This window comes from Dicentrarchus labrax, unplaced genomic scaffold (genome assembly GCF_905237075.1).
Source record: "Dicentrarchus labrax unplaced genomic scaffold, dlabrax2021, whole genome shotgun sequence".
NCBI classification, from domain to species: domain Eukaryota; kingdom Metazoa; phylum Chordata; class Actinopteri; family Moronidae; genus Dicentrarchus; species Dicentrarchus labrax.
In genome coordinates, this window is record NW_026136718.1 from 22,182,235 (window position 1) to 22,209,644 (window position 27,410).

The 27,410-nt window shown below is 42.0% G+C and overlaps 2 protein-coding genes across 3 annotated transcripts; both read left to right on the plus strand.

The window, feature by feature from the left end:
• The first annotated feature begins 916 nt into the window (after positions 1-916).
• On the plus strand, positions 917-8,254 carry mysm1 (Myb-like, SWIRM and MPN domains 1). Of its 2 annotated transcripts, none has more exons than XM_051376000.1 (20): positions 917-1,020; positions 1,268-1,340; positions 1,437-1,507; positions 2,576-2,650; positions 2,747-2,825; positions 2,948-3,046; positions 3,222-3,786; positions 3,878-4,115; positions 4,197-4,327; positions 4,421-4,524; positions 4,611-4,688; positions 4,813-4,895; positions 4,989-5,043; positions 5,395-5,445; positions 5,700-5,774; positions 6,246-6,434; positions 6,519-6,651; positions 6,799-6,904; positions 7,033-7,090; positions 7,204-8,254. In XM_051376000.1, exons 1-20 carry the CDS (start codon positions 965-967, stop codon positions 7,570-7,572), a joined length of 2,688 nt encoding a protein of 895 aa, XP_051231960.1. In that variant the 5' UTR covers positions 917-964; the 3' UTR covers positions 7,573-8,254. The 2 variants fall into 2 exon arrangements, with proteins under 2 accessions (XP_051231960.1, XP_051231959.1); XM_051375999.1 differs by having other exon boundaries at positions 950-1,020; positions 1,229-1,340.
• Positions 8,255-8,448: 194 nt separating this feature from the next.
• On the plus strand, positions 8,449-18,659 carry oma1 (OMA1 zinc metallopeptidase). The gene is made up of 8 exons (XM_051377200.1): positions 8,449-9,231; positions 11,527-11,755; positions 11,977-12,150; positions 12,479-12,586; positions 13,686-13,814; positions 14,057-14,131; positions 14,771-14,920; positions 17,077-18,659. The coding sequence occupies exons 1-8, from the start codon at positions 8,861-8,863 to the stop codon at positions 17,416-17,418; spliced, it is 1,578 nt and encodes a 525-aa protein (XP_051233160.1). The 5' UTR covers positions 8,449-8,860; the 3' UTR covers positions 17,419-18,659.
• The last annotated feature ends 8,751 nt before the right edge of the window (positions 18,660-27,410 follow it).

Below are 27,410 nucleotides of genomic sequence, written 5' to 3' on the forward strand. Positions count from 1 at the left end.
CTGTCAGAACCTGACTAAACGTGGTGATTCTAAGGAACTCAAGTGGGCATTGATTATGAGAGTAGCCACAGAGGGTTAAATGCACTGATACAATATTAATAAAATTAATGAATGAATATTCTATATGTCCTGATAACTTTACCTGATTTACTGATAATGCCAGTACTTAAACTGAATTATTTCAGTCGGAGTCCATGACCAGGGAATCTGCTGAAACTAAGATATTATTGAACCACTTGAGTACAACCACAAAGCAGGCTTTTATAAAACTGAGATTAAATGAAATGTGAAATAAAATCCAGCAGGGCAGTTTGGGTCTATATGTGAGGCACCATTCGTTTAACTATTCCAACCAACTGGAGGAAGTTAAAAAAAATGTTGTTATACAACATTTTTTCTTTGTCAGCAACATTTTGAAGGTTAACATTGCTAACCTTCTGCTGCTGGAACCTAAACTTCAGTATTTTGTTTATGCTGGAGAAGTAGAAGACTGTCTACATGTTTAACACTGACACATTACAGTAGGACACTAAACAAAATATAGGAAACTGTGATATCTGGATGAACTCTGTGGTGCATATTTTCTTATTGTAGTAAGCACTGCACAGCTGTTTGTGTACAAGATAAACAAAAATATGATACTAGATAAATACTGGCAAAGGAATCTGTGACAGAAGACAGACATTGTGACCAGAATATCTCTACTTCTGAGCTTTTTGAGTCTTTGAACCCGTGTGACAAAATAATAAAACACCGGCCACCAAAAGCAGCGCCTTTGTTTTTTTGTTTTTTTTTCAAAACTTTGGACTATAAAAACGGTAAAGAAGAACAGGAGTTGTTATTAGCAATAAGATTAAACCGCAATAGAGCAATGCGTACATCCTACCACACGGTGTCGCTGCGGGTAGAGCTGACCGCTGTTTCCCTCCAGGCTCCTCTCCGTTGTTTACGTTTATCCGACAACATGGAGGACGAGGTGGATGTTGATATCGAGGGAGACGAGTTTGAAAACAGTGTTAGGTGAGGATATTTATTGTTTCTGGTGAATTCACATTTAAACTGTATGTTGGTGTTTCCTGCTGTAGTCCGCAGCAGTTAGCGGGGACCTGGGAGCAGTGTTCAGTCGCACAGAGCAGGCTAACAGCTACAGCTGTCCTCCTCTCTGTGTGTGTGTGTGTGTGTGTGTGTGTGTGTGTGTGTGTGTGTGTGTGTCTCCTCGGCCCTTCAGCTGCTGTGTAAGTGACAGCTCATCTTCTCTGTGTCGCAGTGAGCTGGATGGAGGAGGTTTAGTTCAGGAGCAGTTCATACAGTCTGCGTGGAAGAGCAGCGCTGGGATACTGGTATGAATGCATGCAGCGGATAGTCCTTCAGCTATGTGACTTGTTATTGCTGGTGTTGACTGTCTCTGTCTCTGTCCCTGTCCCTGTGTCGTGCAGCCCTGGGAGCTGGACAGCTCCATCAGCGCAGAGAACAGAGAGGTGATAGAGAGGATGCTGCTGGAGGAACAGTATCCTTTCACTGACCTCAACAGTCTTTACTAACTAACTGCAGACTGGATGAGCTGCAGAGGTGTCTCTGATGTCTGTGACTAATGCAATCTACAGTTAGCAGAGACATATCGCCTTACAGTCCAAGCCCAGGGATGAACTGAAGAATTAAACACATTTATAATTGATCTACTCTACTCTTCAGTAGGCAGTGTAGCAACTATCCTGACCCGCAATCCAGTCACTCAGTTGGGTGTGTTGCAGTCTGTGTTTTTAACGTGCATCAATGAAATGGTGTCCCTTCAATGAAGATGTTAGTTTACATGAAAAATAGTACTTTAATTGCAGAGTGTCGCGATAAGATGACTAGTGTGTAAGTGTGCGGCCTCCCCTGTTACCCCCGTCACCCATATATCATTAAATGACCTGTTGCACCTGTGCCTCGATAGATTTACTACCACGATAATCTACACACATCTGTTTTTACTACGCTGAAGTTTGGACAGTAAAAGTTGTTTTCATTCAGATTCCCCATAGTAATCGCAGCCTTCAATAAATACACAATGACATTATAATGTTTTTATATTCTTTGTACTCCTGACAGTAGATTAAGCCACCATAAACTTATATAAAGACCCAGTCAAGCAAAAGTTAATAAATAAAAAATACTGCGATACAATGTGAAACTGCCAGAATTTTATGAAATACCATGATATCAATGTTTGGTAATACCGCCCTACTAGTGTCTGCTTCATTTTATCTCAACCCAAAGCTTTTCAGTGTGAGGAAAAGGCCAAATCTTTTGACAGATATTGCTGAAACAATAAAACTCCTCACTTAAACTACTGATTGTAGAAATTAAAGCACAACCACAAATAGTAAGAGAAATGATGCAAAAATGTATGATGAATGACTTCACTGATGTTTTAAAATATGTTTAATTAGTGGACAGTTGCTTGTTACAGCTTCTTAAACTGATTTTAATGTGTTTTCTGTATCATGTCATTGTCAGTTGAACTAAACTGTTCAGATACATAGTTTGGATAACACTCATTTTTAAACCTGATGGACCTGAACCACACTTGTAGATACTACCTGACAGGTGAGGAGGCTCATAATCATATCTGGGAAAGTGATGCGAACAGCAAGACCAAAGCGAAGAAGTAAGTAAATTCTTCCTTCAGCAGTCATATGAGCAGAGTGACCCAGTCCTCATGCTGTTGGCATTCACGTCACGCTTGTGTCTGTTGGGTGTTCAGGTCTCCAGCCAAGACCTCGGCCTCAAGCTCCTCTTCTCGTTGGTCCAAACAGGAGAAAGAACTGTTTGAGGAAGGACTGGTAAGCTCCCCTTGTCAACATGCAATTGTTTGCCTTTAACAGATTTAAAACTTGCTGTTTGTGAGGCACTTTGTGAGTGTATTGTCTAAAATACCAGGTGGCTTGGGTGTGTTTTTCTGCAGGCTCAGTTTGGCCGAAGGTGGACCAAGATTGCCAAGTTGGTAGGCAGCCGTACCGTTCTCCAGGTCAAGAGCTATGCCAGACAGTATTTCAAACACAAGGTGAGACTTGCCTTTACTATGTTCACTGTGTCATGCTGTTACCTAAGCAGCACACAGGGCATGTCTCCCACAGTTAAACTTGTGCTTTCACAACCAGAATGCATTCTTCTGGAAGGCGTGGGAAATAAGAATGAAAAACAAACAAACGTTTCATCATACGTACATGTTTTCTCAGGCCAAATCAGAACCCAGAGCTGCAGCTCCCTCTGCAGGTCCTGTGCTGCACGTACAAGCCCCTCAGCCCACCTCCAGTCGTGCATCCACTCTGGCAAACACTGTTCGTATAGAGAAGCTTTCTGATGAAGAGGATGAGGAGGTTGACATCACCGATGACCTGAGTGATGATGGAGATGGTGACGATAAACTTCAGACCATGCTCAAAACTGAGTTCTGTGAGCCAGAGCTGCAAACGGGCGCTGAGATCCAGGCAGACAATCCCACCGAGGAGCAGAAAGAAGCTGGTCTGACTGAGACGAAGGACAGACCCCTCCATACCGCATCATCATCTTTATCTCCACAAAGTCCTCAACCCTCGTCTTCCCTCCCTTCCTTAGAGAAGACTGGTGTGACTGAGCTGGATGAGAAAGGCAATGAGAGAGTATCACCACCTCTAAAACACCCTCAGACAGAAGCTCAGACCGAGTCAGAGCAAATTACTGATGAGAATGAAGGCCAGAGCTCCCAGCCTGAGAGCTCAGCACAGACTGGTCAACTGGAAGAGACCTGTAGTGATGGCACAGGTAAGACTGCCTTTTATGTAAATCCACCTCACGATGATGGCTGTAGTTGTTTCTGTTGTGAAGTGACACTGTGGTCATATTTGCCTCCCAGATTCTGCTGATAAGACTGAGCAGAGTCCAGCTGATAGACGAGAAGAAGACCAGGAGGACGAGGATGAGGATGAGGATGAAGATGAGGAGGAGCTTAAGGTCCCTGAGCAGGAAATAGAGATGGACATGGAGACCATCACTGAAGATGAGAAACAAGCTATCCCAGAGTTCTTCGAGGGACGACCATCCAAGACCCCAGAAAGATACCTTAAGATCCGAAACTACATCCTGGATCAATGGTAAAACGTTTGGTAACTTCTTTCACCACAACTCTGCAGAAGAAGTGGTTATTACTTTTTTTTGTCTTTTTTTTCCACCAGGCTGAGAAGCAAGCCCAAGTACCTGAACAAGACCTCAGTCCGCCCTGGACTGAAGAACTGCGGAGACGTCAACTGCATTGGGAGAATACACACCTACCTGGAGCTCATTGGAGCCATCAACTTCAACTGCGGTACCTTTACTGAGCCTATGACGGCATTCTTCTCTTCTTTGAAAAACAATCTGGCCTCCCTTTTAATGTGGAGCTGTGTCTTTTCTCTAATAGAGCAAGCGGTCTACAATCGTCCAAAGGTGGTGGACCGCTCCAAGCATAAGGTGGGCAAAGACGTGCTTGAGGCCTACCAGCTGGCCCAGAGACTGCAGAGCATGGTAGGTACCCATAAACTCCTGAACTGTGACCCACAACCTCGAGTATCTGAACTATGAGCTAACTGCTGATTGGCTGCACATTGTAGCGGACCAGGAAGCGACGTGTGCGGGACATATGGGGAAACTGGCGTGACGCTAAAGACTTGGAGGGACAGACATATGAGGTTTGGACACTCTCAGACACACACACACACTGCAATACTTCAGCAAAGTTAGCATAGTACAGTAGTATAGTTAGTTTCATTTAATTTAATTTACTGATCCTGTGTTGGTGGTGTTTTTCATCAGCATCTCAGTGCGGAGGAGCTCGCTCTGCGGAGAGAAGAGATGAAGAAGCACCCCAAACCCTGCAAGATGTCCAGGTTCAAAGGGTGAGCGTGATAGTTCCGCGCAACATGTGCCGATTTCCCGACAGCCTTGTAATATATATGTGTCAATCCTCATTCTGTCACTTCTTCTTCTAGGTCTTTTGATCCTTTCCAGTTGATTCCCTGCAGGTCTTTTGGAGAGGATGTGCAGGTCAGTGGCTGTTTATCTCATTATTCAGTGTTTAGTAACGCAATGTATGTTGCAAGATGGAAAGTTCATCACCTATTTAATCTGATTTATGTGTCCATGACCTCCATAACAGTTTAAAATAAGAAGGCACAGCCGGTTTTACCAGACATTCAGTCTCTTCATTAAGGCAGCCTATAAAAGACTACAAGAACTCCTGCTGTTTGAAATAACATCATGCTCTCATTCAGCTTTCTTGTATCTCTAGCACAGTCTACTGTATCAACTATTTAAACTGTATTTATTTGAATTATTGTGATCCATAGCTGTCAGGTTTTGTAAGTTTGACAGGTGTTTATTTGCTGTTCTCCCCAGGAACCATTCCAGGTTATTGTGTGTGCAGAGACTCTTCTCATAATGGACATGGTATGCTACATACACACACCCAAACATGCTGAATGTGTTCTTTCTCCCTTTGGTATCACACTGATATGTTAAGAGTTAGTCAGCTTGAAGAAAGTTTCTTCGGTGTGTTGCATACACCATGAGCAGATAGTCCTCTAAAGGCAAGCCTATAAATCATATTTATAGGATATTACAGTCTGAAACCAATGTCTCATTTATTCTGTCTGAAACTATTCTAATGTTCCAAATGTGATCAAACGTGTTGTCATTGTCAGCATGCACACGTGTCGCGGGGAGAAGTTATCGGCCTGCTAGGTGGAACTTTCAATGAGGAAGAGGAAGTGTTAAAGGTAGGAAAAGGAGTGAAAATCAACAACGTAGAAGATGAAGACTGAGATTTGATTTATTACATACAGTATGTCGTGAGGCAGGTCCAGCCCTCAGGATGTTTTCTGTCAGCCTATATGTTGAATATCATTTAAGTTTGTCTTTTGGGGATGTTGTAAGTGATACTGAATGGCATCAAGCAGCAGACTCTTATTTTGCCACTTTTTTGTTTCAGGATGCTATTTTAGTACCTTAATATTTGCATGTACACCATTTTGCCAGAAACATGCCCCAAATAAGGGGTTTTGGGTCCCCCAAGACTAAACAACCCAGAGTTGTGGGTGCTCGCTATCGATCTGTAAAGACCCATATAGGCTAACAGGAAATAATAGTGAAAAAGGGTAGCAGAAAACATCCTGAGGGTTGGACCTGGTTCCCGGCATACAGTATTTTGACAGGTGTATTTAGTGACAACCGGTCCTTTGTGTGTCCAGATCTGTGCAGCAGAGCCATGCAACAGTGTAAGCACAGGTTTGCAGTGCGAGATGGACCCACTGTCTCAGACACAGGCCTGTGATGTCCTGTCGTCCCTGGGCTTCAGCGTGGTGGGCTGGTACCACTCACATCCCTCCTTCAACCCCAACCCTTCAGTCCGGGACATAAACACACAGGACCAGTTCCAGGTACAATGAAAAGATGAGAGAAGTCACACTGGAGTTGTTCTACCTGAACGTGTGATCTGATTCTCTATGCCCTGATTCTTCCAGAGTTATTTCTCACGTGGCGGAGCCCCCTTCATCGGGATGATCGTGAGCCCATATGACCCGGCCAATCGATCCCCCCACTCCCAGACTACCTGCTTGTTGGTGAAAGAGAGCCAGGAGCCTTCAGGCCCACAGAGTATGTTAAGCACACACACAATTCAAAACTTCAAAACAGTTAAGATCAAGAGGCTTTGAAATCAAGCTGACAATGTAGGTCAGTGATTTCAGCCCACAGAAGCACAGTTTATCCTCTGGCTGAGTCGCTCTCTCTGTTGCTCCCCAGAGCTACCCTACAGATTCGACTTCCTGTCATCACAAGACATTCCAGACTGGGAACAGACGTTGAGGAGAGCTCAGTGGATCATCCAGAAATACTGTCAAACGCCCGGGTGAGTCAGACTGTAGTGGTTGTCTTGACACAGATCTAATGCTGATCTTGGCTTTTACTGATTTTTGAATTTGTCTTGTAAAACTTAATGGTGGAGTATCTTAACTGTTGTTTTTCTCTTCTGGGTAGGAGTGTTCAGATGGACAGATTTTTCCGTAAAGACTCCCATCTCACCTGTCTGGAGAAGGTCAGTCCAGCCGATCAGTCCACCTAAGTTCACACTTCCTAGTGGCTAATGGCTTCATTGACTGATTTACCCGTGCTTCTACTTTATCTCTTGCATCAATCCCCTCCCTTTAGATGCTGTCGTCTCTAGCCAGGTACTTGGAGCCCCTGCCAGATGAGGAGGGAGACCCCTTCCTCACCCAGATCCAGGCCCTTTTCCAGTCAGACTTCATTGCAAAGCAGCAATTATCTGACCAGGAAGAGGGAGAATCTTTAAATACCTCATCCAGACTGCTGGACTCAGATGACCTGGTTTGTGATCAGCTGATAAGTGAGGAGATGCCCGAGGAGGGAGGAAGAGACTCTGACCCAGATTCTGGCAGAGCTTCAGACAGGCGTGTACAGCCCACCACACAGACCACAGACACAACCTCAGAGACAAACACCAGCACAGTGTTACATCTGGGCTCTGTGCTGTCGACTGAACATGACTATCTACTGTGATGGACCACACATATGACTGTACCTGCATTATTATTGCAAAGTATTAATGTTTGTATCAGTATTACCAACTTACTCATTTCTTTTTTTAACATTTTATTATTTTAGTCTTTCAACCAAAAACCTAATGATTCACCTAATACAGGTGTGTGTGTGTGTGTGTGTGTGTGTGTGTGTGTGTGTGTGTGTGTGTGTGTGTGTGTGTGTGTGTGTGAGTGTGTGTGTGTGTGTGTGTGTGTGTGAGTGTGTGTGTGAGTGTGTGTGTGAGAGTGTGTGTGTGTGAGAGAGAGAGAGAGAGAGAGAATGAGTGTGTTATAGGGGGAAAAAGAATATCATTTTCTCAGTTTTACAGGTTCCTTTTTTAAAAAAAATGAAAATAAAAATCTATTTTCATATATTGTTGTTTGATATTATTTTTGTGTAGCAGCTTGATATATATTTTTGTTACAGTGCTTTAAGGGTCTGTTTACTACACAATGTCTAAAACTGAGGTGAAACTTTTCCATACAAGAAAATGTCAAAAAGTGGTCGCAGTAAATGCTGTCTTCCATAATGATAAGATTAGCTGGTTCAGTTAAAGATCCCTCCAGACATGTAATAGTACATATACAAATAGTAAATAACAACAATAATTTGTGTATGTTTTCCTGCAAAAAAGTTCCACATTAAAATACTCAAAAAGGAATCTACTATTTCTTCCTCATTAAAAATGACTATGAATCTATGAATATGCAAATTATGCTGGACACAAAATGTCTCCTACTGCACTGTAAGTGTTTCTACGTCACATTTGCATAAATTGCTAATTAAACCTGAATTTATTTCCAAACTATCTGTGATATGTGTGGCACCATGCCCGGAACCTTCTTCACGGAGTTGTTTCTAGGGGGGTCGTTTTAGGAGCAGCAGCGCCCAAACAGTCAAAGTTCCGTTCAGTCTGTTGTTAAAAGTACTGACGTTTCGTGTCGTAACTAATGTTTCTTAACTCGGTGTGTTAGTGTGTTAAGTACACACTTTAGGGACAAACATTTCCGTGTACAGCCGTTGTGTGGCGGGGACAGAGGTCAGTTGTAGCTAGCGTCCACCGGTAGCAGTGACATTGACAGCTGGCAGCAGTAAGGACTTTATAGTAACTTCACTAACAGCTGGAGTAAAAACGAGTAACGCTAACGTCCTTGGAGAGTCATTTCTACATTACCATGGGGCGTCGTCTGCATTTGCGACGGACTTTCCTTCCGCCAGGTCAGTCTGAGGAGTGAAATCAGGAAGAGTGAACTTACCACCAAGGACAATGGTTTTACTTTGTGTTCATCTGTTCAGGAGCAGTCGCCTCTGTTCTCTCCCTGCTCATCTCACACGAAACTTCCAGGTGTGCAAACAAAGTGGACATCCTCTGAAGGAGCCACACTCAGTGTCCTCTAAGATCACCTCTCACTTCAGAGCCACTCCGACAGGACCAGCTCTCCTACCCTGCAGCAATGGACGGACGGTGTGTTTCCAGATTAGCCCCAAAACCAGTTTACCCCTGCAGCGGTCTGGTGCTGTCCTGACCCAGTTCGGACACCACTTCCACACCTCAGCCCCTGTGAGGGCCCTGCCTGCTCCTCTCATATGGCTGGTGCTCAAACCTCTGCAGAAGCTGCTGGCTATAATACTGGGCAGGTAGGAGCTGTGCAATGTCCCCTCATTATTACACACTTTTAAGTTGGATGAGCAGTGTGGATTCATCAAAACACATACAACCAGTCCGCACTGTGCTGCATGTTCAGTACATGAATTAAAAAGTAATTACGTATAATTATTCTGAATAGATATATAAGTGGAGTATTTCCAAGTGCAAATAGTAAGGCAGGTTAATTGATAATAGTTTTATGTTAAATATACATATTAAATTGACAAATGTGTTAATTGCTTTAAGGCACACGATTATTTAATTCTACTTAATGCATGTGTTCATTAATTAATGGACACCTTAATTGTTTTATCAACAATTGTAGTAATTGTGTCATTTAAATAAGAACAAATAAATTACCTTTATAGGTTGCTGCTGTGTTACTGTTCGTTGTTTTTAATGAACTGATTTTAAAAAAATCCCCTTCCATTACTGTGTAATGATATGTGTACAGACTTAAAAACAATATTTAACCTGATATTATTATTAAGTCGATCATTCACATCATTACCTTCTGTCTGGTCTCCCCTGTTACGTGTTGTTTCACTAATCTGAGAAGAAAAAACTGGCAAAAACTCCACAAACTGCACCAAGAGTATCATTTGGCACATATTCATTCATTCACTCACTGGTTTGTTTAAAACTGTATCAATGTATTGCACCTGATACGGTATAGCACAATGATCATTTCCATCTGCTGTCCCTGGTGTGTATGTGCAATATATAACAATATAAAAATGATAAATCCACATAATAAATACAGCTGTAGGAGAGACCAGTGCGTATAAGAGAGGCATTATCAGACCGAAATGACAACATGACTGTCTTTCTTTCAACCACTTTTTAACATTAGTTTTAAACTAATACACTCTAATAAATACAGCATTCCTATGTTTTGTTGATGTAATTGAAAAAGCAGTTTGAGCACATTTTGTTGAGTAGTGTTTTATATAACAGTCTCCCCTTGTTCATAATTGTTTTTGTTTTATTTCATCATGAGCTGTTAGAATAGAAGTGTTGGGTGCCCCCCCTTTCTTTATTAAATTTAACACATAAAACATAAACATTGACAATTTAAGTGTATATTGCCCCCAACCATAGAAAATAAATGTATAAAATAATATAATAATTAAATAAATTACAGCAGTGTATAGTTTCAGACAGTTTTCATTCAGAATTATGCAGGCTGCCACTTCCTTTATCCACATCCCAGCAGAAGTCTCCATGTTCTTCCATAATAGTGCACTTATCCTTCTGGTTTATACAAGTCAATGAGCAATGACAGCTGCAAAGTTACATTAAAGTCTTCAGGGTATATTCCCAGTACACAGAGTCTTGCTCATGCAGTGTCTTATAAAGTAAAGAAACACTGGTTATTAGCAAAAAAAGTTCAAAGCTCAATAAGTTGTATTTTTCAATAATATTGCAGTAGTGGTATGAATTTGGCTTTTTGTCCAGTTCTTCAAGAGCATGTTTACAAAGCTGTTGTTCAGGCCTGTGCCCAGGAGGTGGCATAATAAGGCCATTGTGATAATATCATAGAGTGCATGTATATCATAGCTGCATCTGTATTTACAGTCTGAATACATTTTAATTATTAAACCATGTTTGAGATATAATCTGCATGTTTTTTAAAGTTTAAGTTAGAATCAATAATCCAGCCTAAATACTTGAAATGGTTGACAACTTCTATATTTTCTCCTCACAGTAAGATCTCAGGATTAAGAGTGTTGACTTTTTAATTGAGAAAAACATAGTAACACGAGGCTGCATAACACACACCACCACTGAGGCTTCATTAAGTTATTTAGTGTTATTTTGGGTCAGAGAACTCAATTTGGAGACATCTACAGCCACCCTATCATGGAACTCCCTGCATTACATAGAGCTGTTTTGTTTAGTCACTGTTTCCAAACGTCTTGGCCTACTTGTCCACTTTAATATTTGACCGTTTCCTCTGGGCAAACATACAAAATTACTTCAGCATTTTGTGCATAGTACATTGCTGTGAACATATTTTATGCATGTTTTGATGCTACTTTCTTGGCCAGACCTACTTTTAAAAAAAAGATTATTGATCTCAGTGGGTCTGCCTGGATTCCTACATTTCCAGCTGGAACTTTTGCTGCACATTTTTCTAGTTGCCTTTTTTCCTAAAGACATGAAAGGAGCTTCAAATTATTATTTTCTTTTCATTTTTTTTTACCATTGTAAGGCAGTATATGATTCAAAATTTACTTCATGAGGCTGTATATCACAGACCTTGTATCCTTCCCCTGTTACAGGAGTATAAGGAAGTGGTGGGTGGCTCTACCAGCCAACCGCCGGCAGCTCATGCGCCAATGGGTCTGGCAGCGCCGCTGGCATCTGGCAGCTGGAGCAGGCGTTGCTATGGTGATTGTAGCACTCCTTCTCCTGACCCACCTGGATGAGTCCCCAGTGACGGGACGGACCCGCCTCCTGGTGTTCAGCAGAGAGAACTACATGAAACTGGCAACTCTGACTTCAGAGGCCGTAAGAGAAGGAAGAGGGGGTGTGTGTGTGTGTGTGTGTGTTACAAGATTCATAGACAATTACACACGCTTTTAACAAGAATCATGAGATGAAAACAGACAGACATTTAGTGGATGGATCAAGGAAGAGAAAATGTAATATAAAGAGAAATTTAGCAAATGTAATTATTCCCTAAAATGCTTCTGTGTCTGTGTCTGTGTTCGTGTCCGCATGCAATTCAGTACATGGAGGAGTTTGCAGAGATGCTGGTTCCAGTCACTGACCCTCGTCACCAGGTGGTGGAGCGGTTGGTGCAGCACCTGGCACTAAGGAACAAGGACATCCCTGAAGTGTCTGATGTAACCTGGAACGTCCACGTGGTGCAAAGTCCCAACGTCAACGCCTTTGTCCTCCCGGTCTGTAACAGAAACAGAAACAGATGTAGATTTCATATTAGATGTCATATTATCACGTCATAGCATCCTTAAACTCACATGCGAGGAAGTCTTAGCATCAGACTTTACATCTCCTATAAAGTATCTTTGCAACAGAGCAATGTGGATTAATTTCATAGCCAAATTAGTACAATATGAGTATAAGTAAAAGATTCACAGTGATGATTTTCTCTTGGTTGCTCAGAGTACTAAATGGCTTTACAACATCAAGGCAGTTCACATATGTGTGGCAGGAAGTCACAGACAGGTTTATTTATTATTATTTAATTTTTTATGTTCCTTTATGTAGAATGGGGAAGTGTTCATGTTTACGGGGATGCTGGATGTTACGGCAGATGTTCACCAGCTCAGCATTATCCTGGGACACGAGATGGCTCATGCTATATTGGGACATTCTGTAAGTACATAACCCTCTATAGTGTGTTTGTGCTTGTAGCATTATACCACCATATAACAACATATTACTTACTGTACTGTAGCACTTGACCTGACATTGGGAGTCAATCACTTTTTTTTTTCAAAGATAATATCCTTTCAAGAGTTTCTCTTGACCTTGAAACACATTGACAACACACAAAGACACAGCCACTGCTGAGTGTGAGGCAGAAAACATGGAGACCATTCAGTTCCTGAGGCCTGAGGTGTTGCAGTGCACAAGACCTGTGTACAGTATGCTGCCATTTGAGAAGATTAGTTGATAGTAGCTGTGTGTGAGGATGAGTCATTGAAAACACTTCAATAATAATGTTCAAGAACAAAGTTTAGTCGTTTAGAAGCCCTTGGCACACAGTGTAGAAGTTACAGCTGGACGTCTTCCAGGTCTCTCCCTCACAAGGTTGTAAAATATGTATATGGATCTCCTATAGGTATGTGCATTATACACTGAGATCCCCTGACTATTCATCATCAGCCCCCCCCTCTGAGAAGTATAGTAATGGCTGAAGTGGCATCAGTTGCAGTGCTGTTGCATCAGCCAATGATAAAGACTCACTGACAATCACCTCCAAGCACTCACTAATCCTGTCTTTGCTATGATGACCAAAGTCCTGTCGACCTAGGGCACTGTGGCGCTTTAATAATTCTCCACAGATGGCTGTTTTTTTCCTCTGCCTACAAAAGCCCATTCTTCTTAGTCTAAAAAAGTGCCTAATGAAGTTGTGGGTATTTCAAGACTTTAAACGTCCTCGGAGGAAATGCCTGAAGGAGATTTTAATTAGATGAAGGGAATGAGCATCGATGGGCTCGGTATTACCCAGTAGGTGTGCCCTGTTGGATTGGCTGTTAAAACCTCTAAATCTGTTACAGCGTAAAAGTTCCACTAAAATAGATGGGAACAATCAATATGTTCCAGCTGCCTTGTTCACCTTCCTGAAACTTTTTACCTCTATTTTTCTCTCCTTATCCCATTCTCTCTCTTTTTTTCACCCCATACCTTCACTTCCTTCATTCCTTCCTTCTCCCCTCTTTCACCTCCTCCTTGTCATTTCCTCCCCCAGGCAGAACAGGCCAGTCTGTCTCATGTCGTGGACCTCCTGTCCCTTATTCTGCTGACAGCCATCTGGGCCCTGTGTCCTCGAGACAGCCTGGCACTGCTGGGACAGTGGGTACAGGACAAGCTTTCCCAGGTGAGACCCATTCATGAGTGCTACCTGATTTACCAATAACACAATTTCCTTCCCTGAATTGAATAAACATCAGCATTTTCACACTACATACTATATGTTATTTTAGCGCCATTGTTATTGTAGATCTGTCTGAAGCTTGAAAATTAGAGCACTGGAATAGACTTGGATTTCTGATGATGAAAATGTGCATCAATATTATAATTTGTTCAGCTTCATACATACAACATTTGTCTCTCCCTCAGTTGATGTTTAGCCGTCCCTTCAGTAGGAAACTGGAGGCTGAGGCCGATCAAGTTGGATTGCAGTTGGCTGCTAAGGTATCATCATCAATTTGTTCCTAGTAAAGCACTCCACAGATTTTACACATAAAGTCTAGTATCATGTGTTCTGTGGCTCTGGAAGAGATATCAAAAATGTCAGTCTGCTTTCGGCCTGTTGAGGTAACCCTGCTTGGCTTTTAAACCTCAACCGAAACCCTACATTACAGACTGGAGGTGTGGGTTTAAACAAATACAACAGATTTAAAGTCAGGATATGTCGGCCTCTGCTGCTTCGACTTTGGTTTGACATTGTTTCTTTCTCTTTGCGAGTTCCCCAAATTTAGGGAAGTGCAATACTAAATTGCTGGAGTATCCATTTAAGACAATACTACAAAAGATCATTGGAGCTTTTTCAGGGACATGTTTCATGATTAAGGAAGTGTTTAACACCTTTTTGCTCTTTATATTGTAAGTAGTATTTTAATGTTGCAAAATTAGACCTGTTTTATGGTGTTATGTAGCTGGTGCTGTCAAACCTTGTAATCTACCTGCAGGGCACTAGGGGGCACTGTTGTCAAACTAAAGTAAACTAAACTCCGATGATTAGTCCGTAAGGATTTTCATCTCCGCACAAGACAGAGGGATGCCACATTGTGTGTGCGTTTCTGATTCCATGGGTGCGTGTGTCCTTCCCAGGCCTGTGCAGATGTGCGAGCAGGCCCCGTATTCTGGCAGCAAATGGAAATCAGAGACCAGCTGAGAGAAGAGCCCAATTTCCCAGAGTGGCTGTCCACACACCCGTCGCACAGAAACAGATACATCCAGCTGGACCGCCACATACCACAGGTACAGACACACACAATAAGTCTTGCATAGGTAACTTTACCTCAGTTATATAAGTAAATACAGTCCTGCTGCTCTGACTTGCTTTAAGTACAAGACTCTTTGATCCCTGTGTGAGGAGCGGGACCTACACCTGTCTGTTGTTTAGGAGAAACAGTGTAGCTTTAGGAGACTTAATGGAGCTAATGAAGCACCTGGAGAGATGTGTATCCACCTGCAGACATGTGGCGAGGGAAGGCAGAGAAGAAGTAGAGACTTGGGGAGGAGAGGAAAAGATGCAAGATTTTAAGAAAACAGGAAAAACATTTTGCCACACAGGGGCCTAGATGCCTGCTTAACTAAAATGTCTTGGAGGCTTTGATTTGAGGACCTGAAAGAAAGCAACCCCCCACGGTAGCAGCTCGATCTCACAGGCTCACACACTTTGCCAGCACTGTGGCAAGACAATCAATGGTGTTTTTAAGCCTAGAAGGCTAAGACAACAGGCAGTTAAGACAGCAACCTCTATAGAAAGCGTCAGCATCCACAATCATTACGTACGTGTGTGTGTGTTTATGTCTGAGGCAGATAGAGAGATGTACAATGTATGAGGCAGCAGCCGATTTAACCTTGAGCGTGAGTTGGACTGTTGGTACACACTCAGAGGCTCTAAGCACGAAAGACGAACAGATGGGTAAACCGCTAATTGTCCATCAGGTGCCTGTGTCATTCAGTGTGCATGTTCTAGGCGTGAGTGTGCGTGTGTTATACGTATGTGCCTGTGCATCATGTCATATCCCTGTGTGGTAGATTGACCTCTAGCAGCGGTCCTTGATGAGGCCAGGCTGCAGCCACAGGCGGTGAAGTGAGGAAGACTGTTGTTTGGGGGATTCATCAGCCTGCATTGCGTTCGTGTGTGTTTCTCTGGTACTCTCTGGTATCTCTATTACCCTCCCCACACCAAACTGTTCGATCCAGAATAGCAGCACATATGAGGAAGTTAACAGCTGAGCTCACTCCGGTGAAAGTGATGCATAATGTGATGTTTTTAACCTTGCGAGGGGTGACAGCATCAAGCTACTTAACCTGACTCTTCTGAGGGCACTCCGCCTCCACTAGTGCGCTCATCATCCTTCAGCAGAGCGCATTAAGTCCAATGGTAGCATGAGAGGGGGAGCCTGTTGAGTGGGAAGCCAAGTGCATGTATGTGCTCAGAGTCTTGTAGGTGATTCTAAGTGAGAGATTAATGAGTTTGGTGGGTGTGTGAGACAGACAGAGAGAATGTCTCTAACTGCTGGGAAGAGCTTGTAGTTAGTCCCTACCTGATCTGCTTTCTCAGCCTGTACAAGATTAAAGAAGAAAGTTTGCTTAGCTTGTAATATTTTTGTAGCCGTGCTGGCGGCATGGCTTTAGGGATGGCAGCCTGTCTGTCAGTCCACCACTTTGGTCCAGATGGAATTAGCTCTAAAACTACTGGACGGATTGAAAGGAAATTTTGTATAAACATTCATGTTCTCAAATGGAAGAAGCAACTTCCTGATCCATTGACTTTTCCTCTAGTGCCAACATCAGGTTACATTTTTAATATCTCCTAATACTTTTTGACCAAATGCCTTAAAAAGCTAATGCCATTTTCATCATCCTCAGCTGTAATTTGTGTTGTATGTTGTGGTGCAAATTAGCAAATGTTAATATGCTAACACGCTAAACTAAGATGTGTTAGCATTCAGCCTAAAGCCTGGCTGTGCTTTAGTACAGCCTCACAGAGTTGCTACCGGAGCGTGACTGTAGACTTGTTGATTCTCGCTGTATTTGTCTATTGTGTCTTCAGCATCTGTTTATCTCAGTATCTTTGTCTTTGTTGTTTTTGTTTGTTTCTGGTCCTTCATGATCTCCTCTCTGTCTTTCTCACTTTCTCCCTGTTGCATTCATTTCAATTCACAGCTGCGTTTTGATGAAATATCTTATCTACTTATCACAAAGTAAAGAGAACAAGTAGCCGATACCACAAACAAAAACAACAAACGGCTCACCACAACACAGATAAAGATATTTTTCATAGACCTTTTTATATGCATTTTTTGTACTTGTTGTTAATTAACGTCTTGTCTGAAGTTATGATAAATCAGTACATATTCACCTCTGAGCGTGACTAAGTCTGTCCCTCACTCTCTGTCCAGGCTCTGGAGTTGAGGGAGAGCTGTGTCTGCCCTGCTTTACCTGCTACTGACCCTCGCTCCATCTTCTCCAAGAGCGTCCGTGTGTTGCTGGAAAACGCTATGGACCAGGGGAGAGGAGGGCAAGAAGGTGTACACAAACCCCACCTGCCCCACAGCACTGCCTCACTCCCCAACGGACTGCCTGCAGGTCTTTTTGCCCAAACTGCCCTTTCTCTTTCCCCAAATGTGGAGCAAGAGAGTAAAGGCCCAGTCCCACTCGTAGATTCAGAGTTAACTGTTGCAGCCCCTATCACTGTTTCAGAGCAGGAAGGATCCCCACACATGGTGCAGAGTTCTAGTTGACAGGGGTGTTAAATCCTCACAAATTTCTACAAACCTCTAGTTTTTCACAAACTAGCTATTTGCATAAGTAAGTGAGTGATTTGTATATTGGTCTGCTCGCATAGTTTCATTGTCTGTTAGTTAGTAGTCCCTGGGTGCACAGGTGGTGAAGGGGTAAAGTTCTCAACCACCATCCCAGGGCACTAGAAACTCTTACTGGCTGCCAGCACAATGGAGGGTGGAGCTGGGTAATGTGAAAAGAAGCTGCTCTGGTCAATCTAAATGTGGAAAATTGGTGGATTACGTCTACAAAATTAAATAGAAAAAGAAAAAAGTGATTCAAGGCCTATCCTAACCTTTCCCTCTACTGCAACAGCCTTCTGACTGAACTTCAGATAATTTAACCATGCCTAGTGACTACAAAGATGCCACATTAATTAGATAACCTCGAACGGTGAAATGCTGAATGAATCTTAGTAACGCTTCCATACATTGCGAGATTAATATGTGCATTATTCATCAACACACGGCAACAGACGAGAGTAAGCACTTTGTGTGGTGCATGTTGGAGGCTTCGACCATGGCAGGCAGAGGACATCTACATTCTCATTATGACGGCTGCATTCTCATGCCACACACATAGCACTTAATGCATTCTCTAGCCTGAGGGACTTAATGGTGTAAATTTATGCCGGGTTGTTTGCAGGTTTTAAAACACAGCTTTCTGCAGAAGAATGGCAAATATCCACCGTCAAGCTTTGAGAAATCTTTCATGGGATTTTGTAAAATCTTATTTAACAAGGCAAGCTGACTGAGAAAACATTCTTATTTACAGCAACAGCCCGCGGAAGCAGTCACACACTAGAGAGGGGAGGGCAGTTATGGTTCATATCTGGGTAATCTTCGCTGTGTGTGTGTGCTGAAACAAAGTAGCACACTTGGTTAAACTGTGAAATCAAAAAAATGACTACTGTGTTTTCATTTGGGATAAATTATTTTATTTGTGTCATGCATTTTAGGCACAGGGCCTGTATCAGGTTAAAAAACATCAGTCGACAGTCTTTACATGTGCTGTGGAAGCTTTTGCTGCAAACAGGGTAGGTCTATATTAGAATATGTGTCTATATTGGAATAAGTAGGGGTTGTGCAAAAATGTGCAATGAAAAAGCCAAGGGAATGTAGGTTTTTGCATATCAATAACTCAGCAGGAACGTGCTCTGTGTGCAAGTAGCAGGCAAAAAATAAAATAATTAAAAAGAAAATTGTTATTTTAGCTTTTTTTTTTATTGCAAGATCCACCAATATTAAAATGCATTAAAGATGACAACATAAATTAGAGTGTTATGGAAACACTGTGTGTGTGTGTGTGTGTGTGTGTGTGTGTGTGTGTGTGTGTGTGTGTGTGTGTGTGTGTGTGTGTGTGTGTGTGTGTGTGTGTGTGTGTGTGTGTGTGTGTGTGAGAGAACGAGAGTAAGAGGAAAAGATCAGCCTGTGACATTACATAAGAACATCTAAACCCTCCCATTGTCACACCAACCAATTAGACAGTGGGTGAAAAATGTAAAAAGATGTAGACTGAGTTTTTGGCAGTTTTCTCTGAAGTGTTCGTATGTGTATTATGTGTCTAGGAATCACAGTTACATATTGATGCCAGACTCTGGGGGGAAATCCCTTGCTGGCCTCTCCCAGCTGATCAGACAGATGTAACATTTGGAAATCTCATAGAAAAGATTACACCACACCAGTCATATTCAAATGAAAGCTACTAGAATCCCCATCAGTCAGCTTCACCATGGAGCTTTTGTAATGTCTGCCAACTGTTACAAGTTCTTGCTTCTTGAATACAAGATCAATCTTGTGATATGTCTATTAAAGACCATCGGAGCAACATCCAAGTTCCTATTTGAGCATGAACCTCTCTACTTTATAACTAAAGCTGGGATGTCTTAAGGTGTTGCTCCTCTTGGTCATGCAGATTTGACCCTTTTCAGGACTTCTGGATCAACAGCTCTTATTTATTGTAATGGAGACTTCCTGTTTCCTGGCCACATTGTTGTGTACACACTGAAGCATCTGGATGCAGCTCCCTCACCACTCAGAGAGAAAATTGGAACATGAGCAGGCAACAGATGACACACTCACACCCAGAGGTAATTGTAATGAGTGTGATACAATACGCACACACACGCACGCACACACACACGCACGCACACACACACACACACACACACTGAGCTGAGTAATTGTAGCCTACTGCTGGAGTCTAAACAATACTGCGACAGAGAGCTTAATCAAGGTAAACAAAGAGACAGCAGTCAGATGGATTGAAAGCACAGAAATAGAAAATAGACAAAGTGGAACCGTGGGGATTGAAAGGAGAAAATAAAAGATTTACTTCAGGTGTGTGAGGCGTTATTTACATTTAAATCAAGCATTTGATTTTTTAACATTTTAGCTTAAATGCTGGATGCGAATGTCCTGCTGTATTCTATGTAGTTTCTCTGTGTTCGTATGTGTAGCCTTGGGCAGATAAGATCTGTTCCATGAAGTGAGATGTCTACTTTTTGTCTGTAAATTCACCTCAAGTCTCAGATTGTTTTGTGCTTGTATATTCTTCCGCCCACCAGAGACATCAGACTGCTTCTGAGACCTCCGACAAACTGCTTGCAGGTATTTCACAATATTGACAAGCAGCGTTGAGAACTGGAAGAAGGAACAGAAAAGGTAGCAACACCCACAGCAGAGAAAGCTGAACGCACAAAAGACGGCAAACTCAAGATGCTGTTTCCCCAACAAAAACACTCCCAGAGAGAGTCAGGGCAGTGAGAGAGCAACCCAACACATCTGCTGTGTAGGTGGCTGAATGATGTCCCAGAATGCAATCTGGCTACCCTCTGACCTCCCTGTGGAGAGTTGCTCGAAGTGGCTCATCCACAGTTCCATTTCTTGGATCTGCCCCAACACACACACACACACACACACACACACACACACACACACACACACATGCATCAGCTGGCTGCAGCGTGTAGAGGGAATATAGTGATGGAAATGTGTGTGTGTCTGTGTCTGTGGTAAAAGTTGCCGTGTCCTTCCGCTGTGCATTAATTATACATGTGGCATGTGGGTGTCTGATTGAAATGAATATTTTACTGCTTTTAATCACTGCCATTGCCAGAGTGATGGAGCATCTGGCTGTGTTACCTGGGTAATTAAAGATGCTGTCTCACACACGCACACATACAAGTCTCAGAGGTTGTGTCTGCAGTTTGAGACAGAAGTACTCCAGAGGCTTACTAATGAGTCGAAATTAGATTTGGAATGTTTTAAAGCAATGGGGCCCATGAAATATTTCGCTTTTGTTTAACTTTGATTAGCAAAAAGCTTTTCAAACAGTTCAGGTGGCAATGGGAAACCTCTTTTAGCTTCTGTGGCATTGTGGCAGTGTTGGGCAGATGTAGCCGTAGAGTCTCTAATCATGTAGAACCATTAGTCTAAACATAAAGTGTAAACTATTTTGTACAACCTCACACAGCAAGGATGAATTGTCTTGTTTAAGACAGAGATGAAGAACAATTACTTTCTGCTGTCAAGGAGCAACTTCCTAAGTTTCAATGTGTCACTTTCTGTGCACTGAGACGATTTCCCCCCACTGAACAAAACTGACACCAAAATGTTATTTTTAGCAAATAGGACAAAACTGTGATACTCAGGAAGGCTGGGGATGTTCTTCTCTGGAGCAGTCTACAGTGTGATCTAAGTAGGCTGATAACACAGGGCTATTTTAACCCCACATAAAAGCTTTATCTGGATAGTGGTGCTTTTAATGTGAGCTAATGTAGGCGCTAATGTCTGCATTAGTCATACAGTACATACAGTGCTACACTGAGACAGTCATGTTCACTCAGTAAAGTTTAAAATTTTATTGAACCCATATCTGAAAATTGACCTGTAGTTTTTAAATCTGGTATTTTTTACATGGTCTTTGGTCAGCGGTTTTCCCGGGCACTGTGCTTTCTGTTCCGCAGTGAAGGAACAGTCTGGCACGGGGTCATCGAGGCTATCTGGGTATTCTCTTTCAACACACAATACAGGTCTTCCTCTAATGGCTCCTCATGTCCTCTCCGTCTGTCTTATCCTCCTGTGATCTGTGCTTGTGTGTGTGTGTGTGTCTGTGTGTTCATGGTTGAACTGGTAGGGGTTTTTATAGTCTGGCTGCTCTGATGCTATTAGAGATTAGGATGTTAACACAGTCCCTCATCTGACTGCATCGATCCCAACCCTCGCAGTGGAATCACATTAATACTAACAACGTCAGGTACAAGCTTTGTAGCTCTCTTTACCCCTCTCTCTCTTTTACATCTGCTTCTCTGTCAGTGTTGATTTAAATTTGAATATACAGCTTTCTTCCCAGTCTTTCAACAAGGAGAGGGTGCAATCTAATGAATGGAATGAAGGAAGGAAGATTTCAGAAGCAGACGGGGACTAGAGGATGTGAAAATGAGATGAGATGAAATGGTTTAAATCAGTCTTCCTCAGCTGCTCTGACACTGGTAGCTTTCAGTGTTTGAGCACATACATCAAGCCGCAAGCATATTAGGATAATGAACAAGTTCTTTTTATAAGAAAAATGAAGAGCATGCAACAGTACGGTTTATTCAAGGACAGGTAGTGACAAAGTGAGATTAAAGATTGTCGATGACAATGAAATTATATTTTTTAAATGTATAAATACATTTTACATTTGCCTCTTTGTACTCTGTAAAAATGGCAGATCTTCATCAATTAGTTTTAAACCATGTTTTAATAAATTTTATTTAAATGTGTTTGGCCACTTGAGTTGAGAAATTTGAGTTGGCGTAAACAAAACAAAAACCAAACCAAATCTCCCATCCCTGTGTCCATGTGCAGCAGTGCATTATATTCTTCTTCTCACCTCCCCTGTGATCCCTATGAATATATCAAAACAACATGGGAGAGAGAGGAATTCAGACCAAAACACTCAATGTCAGCTGAATTTAACAAACCGTGAGAGACCTGGTACTGTACTACTGACAAGGACTGTAGGTGTTTTTTGATGGCTTCTACTTTAGAAGAACACTCTCAATTCAAATGATGAAAAAGTTTGATTTCATTCATGTACACGCTGTAGGGCTGCAGAAGAGGAGCGTTCACAAAACTCTATGTCAGATATTGTAACCTCTCACCAGCTCATGAAAGTGCCATGGTCTGCACTGACTTTCATTGTGTATGGAGTTTTTTTTTTTTTTTTTTTTTTTTTTACCATATTAGTTGCCTCAACAATATGATGCAAAGACAGGTTTGAGATAGTGTTAGTCCACCTTCAGTAGCTTTCTGTTGTTGTTCTTGTTTTGTTTACTGCCAATAAATCTTTTTGTTAAATGTTATAGGCTATCTATCAACTTATTGACTGCACCAGTGTTGTTGTATTGTCTTGTTAGCAGCCATAAGCCTTACAGTAATTAGAAATAGATTATTATTATTATTCTGATTGGGCCACATCTCAGGTTGAAGTTGGGCAGTATGAAACTACTGGAGGTCACCAAGAAAGAGGATGGTCTTTTTGTGGATGATCATATGCAAATTATTAATTTGTCCATAATTTGCAGTGATTGTGATGCGAAAAAAAAATAATAAAAAAGCTATAAATTGTGCAACAAGGAAGGAAAATGTCAATTAAGCAGTAAGATCTGTAAACACACACACACACACACACACACACACACACACACACACACACAGCCCAGAGAGGAGGTCTAATCAGGCAATTAAGTGAAAGCACCTGTGGGACTTTACTATGGGCGTGTTGGGTCTTTCAACTACCATTAGGACAATAATGTTAGTTGTAAAGGTAGTTGGTAAAATGACGAAGAATATGGTTCAGTTAATTGCTGAAGATGCCTCAGAAAACCGCAGTTGAAAATAGTTTTTCTTGTTTGAACACTAGAGAGCAGCAACGAGCACATTTTAGCTTTGAAAGCAGCTTGAGGCGGAGCTCGAAAACGGACTTGGACAAGTTAGCCAAAGGTGAGATTTATGCTTTATTTGAATTACTGTTAAAGAATATGTTTCATATTTTCAAAATAAAATGCTTAAAGGATGATGACTCACCTAGTTCATGTTTATACACTTAAACATCCTTCAAGCTACAGGTTAATAGCTTAATTAGGCTAAAAAAAAGAGCCATATTTAGCTAGTCTATTTAGCTAAAACATGCTACAAGATATAGGTTATTAAACTAAAAGGTGCTGTAAAATGTAATTTATTTGGCTAAAACTTGCTACAAATTATAGTTTATCAGACTAAAACATGTTTTAAGTTCAAATTTATTTGGCTAAAACGTGCTGTAGGTATGTTAGAATAAAACATGCTCCAAGATAGAGTTTTTTCAGGCTAAAACAAGAAGGGAATGGTCTGACTATTGCTGTGGTAGTTCAATTTAGTCTAGTCTAGGCATCACTGTGTGTGTGTGTGTGTGTGTGTGTGTGTGTGTGTGTCTGCTTGCTTACAGCTACTTACCAGGGATATTATGAGGGATTAAGCCAGGAATAAATTAGAATAATTTCACATTAATCCTTGTACGTTTGTTTCTGTGACGTTTGTTTTAAATTTGACATTATAATTCCAGCTTACTGCCGGGGGAAAACCAGCAGAACATCTGAGGAAACTTTAATGCCAGCCACTGCATGCTGTTAGCTAGGTTCACAGAACAGACTTAGTGCCAAGACCTTAGTGACTGGGAATATCTGCATGCTTTCTGTTGGTTTGAGTCCAGCTGAAATCTGTGGGCTGTACATGTTTATTGAGTAACTTTGATAGCTGAGACCAGGAAATTGTAAAGAAAAAACCCACTGAGCCCTTACTAAACCAAAGCATCGACTCACATTATGCCTCAAAGTCCTACCAATCTGCCAAGAAAATGAAGTTCCACAGTGTGCTGGCATGTGTGTGTCTGTATCTCTGTCTGTCTTATTACATGTATGTACCGTAAGGGTGGGGGTGGTGTTTAAAATGAGTGTTGAGAATCTTATTTTTGTTCTCCCACACATCTTCTCAGTTCACCTCCCCTTCAGTCGCCCTCCCAGGAAACCTCATCTATCCATACATCCATCCGTCCTCACTCGGCTTAAGCAGTGCTGTCTGTTCGCTGTCTCGTTGCCATGGTTTCCATTATGCTTCCTGCCTGCTCTGGTCTGAAGGACAAAACGCTGATGATGGGTAGTATTTAGAGAGAGTGAGAGGGAGAGAGAAAGAGGCAAACAATGAAGGAAATTATGTGTATGCTGTATGCTATAGTTTTTCTTTTTCGCCCCCTGGTTGATTCATGTCATCTCTCGCACAAACACACATACACACACGCATTGTGGTCTTCGATCCCCATCCCAAGGGTTCCAGGGAAGGTAGAAAGGCAGCTCCACTCCAACACTCCCTTGGACGTCAGATGTTTAGCACTAGCAAGCCTTATCTAACTGATCAATAAGCAGGTGGTACAGCACTCCCTTTGCTCTCTACGGGATAGGCTGCAGTTACAAAGGACTTCACTGAACCAAATCAGCCTGCACCGGGCCTGTGTTATGCTCAATGACCGTGCTGCACACTGTGTAGCAATACTGGAAAAAAGGATTTGCTCTGAAATCTATAACCAGCACTTGATGACTGTGGGAGCATGCAGTTGGATGTGTGTGTCTGTGTGAAGTCTTCACACTGTCAGAAATTAGGCTAAAACCATGGTTTTTATTTAGCTGACCTGGTTTTAGAGTGAGGAGGAGTCAGTGGAGATGAGACGGGAGGGAGATGGTCATGGTGTGTGTGTGTGTGTGTGTGTGTGTGTGTGTGTGTGTGTGTGTGTGTGTGTGTGTCCACGCTGGTGAAAACAGAAAAGTACGAATATAGAGAGGGAGGGAAAGAAAGAGCTTAAACTCAAGCCTTTCTCCACCACAGGCCCCTCCTCTACTGTGTGATTCCCCCCTCCCCCCTCTGTCTTATTGTAAGGGTCTTAGGGGCCTTCCTTAACTTTTAATAAGAGTCTTTAATAAGTCCCCAGATCATGGCTTGGTCGGTCAGGGCTTCTATTTCAACACAGCTCTGCTTAATCTCACTCTAAAATAGATCTGCTCCCTCCACTCTCTTACTCTCAGCCCCTCTGCCTCCTCTCTCTGTATTTCTCCACAAGATTGTGAAGGTATTTAAGAAACTACTGCGGGATCAGGCAAGGTTGTATTGTCCTCTGTGGTTTGTGTGTATGTAGGCAATCTAGCAAAGGTATATATGACGGAGGATGTGCCAGTTTAATTTCTATTAAAGAGGATTAGCATGAATCTTTTCAAGAGGAAATACCTCCGTTTTCTCAGCAATGAAGGGCAAAATTGGCGACAGTGAAGACATATTTTTGTATGAATCTGTGAACTGATGGTGGCCACACTGAAAATTAAATTTTCTGTTAATTGTCCCCTCAGTCTCCTGTGACTACCAGTTCACCAAACGTTACTCAACCATTACATGCCCACACACTTTGAATTGCTAAAGTGGCTCCTAAAATGTGTTATTATCGGTGCTCGGAGTTCCCAGTTTCCACGGTCTGCATGGTGATGCTGTGGTGCGTCTGTGTGTCATACTTTAGTTTCAGTCTCTTTGGCCTACTTAGGCGTGTTGTAAGTAGCACACTGAGCTGCTTCTCCTATCCCCGTGGACTCGGGCTGAATAATTGAGTGGTGCTGAGGCAGGGTAATAAGCTACACTGCCGCTGTAATAACCTGCTGGACAATGTGTGTGTGTGCTCATGTTGCTCGTGCGCGGTAATGACTGCTATTACTCCAGGGCTTGGGAAGCAGACACATGCTGTTTAAGGAACCAGACATGTTATGTGAGCATGTATGTTTTGGTGTCTGTATGCAGGCTACAAGAGCACAGATTCACAATCTGTTTTGTAATCTTGGTGTCTTAGAAATCAGCTCCATTCTGTTCCTGCGTTTACATTGAAGAGCATGTGTCCCCCCTAGGAGCTTCTCATGCTCTCATCAGTTTCATCCTTCAAATATCTTATTTTATATGTAAGGCCTTTTTTATCGTAAATTGTATGTTTATGGACTTGCTGCATTGTCTGTTGTTTATTCTGTCAATGTACAATGGCATGGTCATTTGGAGCTAACAACTATTACTCAAATAATTGATTAGTTGATTGACAGATTGCTGTTTTCAGCCTTTAAAATATGGAGATTTCTTTCTTTTTGCTGTTTTATATGATATTAAACTGAATATTGTTTTGGGATTACAAAACACTGCATTTAAACCTTTGACTTTAAGAAACTGGGAAGGACCTTTTTGACTACTTTCTGACATTTTATATTAATGGGTAAATTTTGAAAATAATCAGCAGATTAATCGATAATGAAAATAATTGTTAATATCAAAAGTAACTTCCTTTTTTAGGAAAGGGGAACATACAGTAACATTGCTACTGTGTGTGTGTGTGTGTGTGTGTGTGTGTGTGTGTGTGTGTGTGTGTGTGTGTGTGTGTGTGTGTGTGTGTGTGTGTGTGTGTGTGTGTGTGTGTGTGCGCGTGTGTGTGCACTTCTACTGTAATAACCGGGCAAGCAACGGACAGTTTTTACAATTTAAGCATGGCTGCAGTGGCGGGACATAATGGGTTGAATGACAATATCCTGAAATTGTCAACTGTGCCCAAACTACTGGTGCACTAGCTGAAAAGAAAATGTAATCACTGCCATGGTAATTGTTCAGCAGCCCCGTATCACCCATCTTCATAGCAATGTTGACAAAGTTTATTTTGTTAGTTAAAGAATAGAAGTTATTTCCTATCAACAATATTTTGTCAACTGCCCACTATTCTGCTTTCTCCTCCTCCTGTGTGTGTATATTTGAGGAATACCCCCCACTATGGTACACAAAACTCAGTAGTTGCCCCCCCCCACCAAGCACCAGTATCACTCTACAGCTGAGTGAACCTCTCCCCTGCTGTAATCTCAAACCAG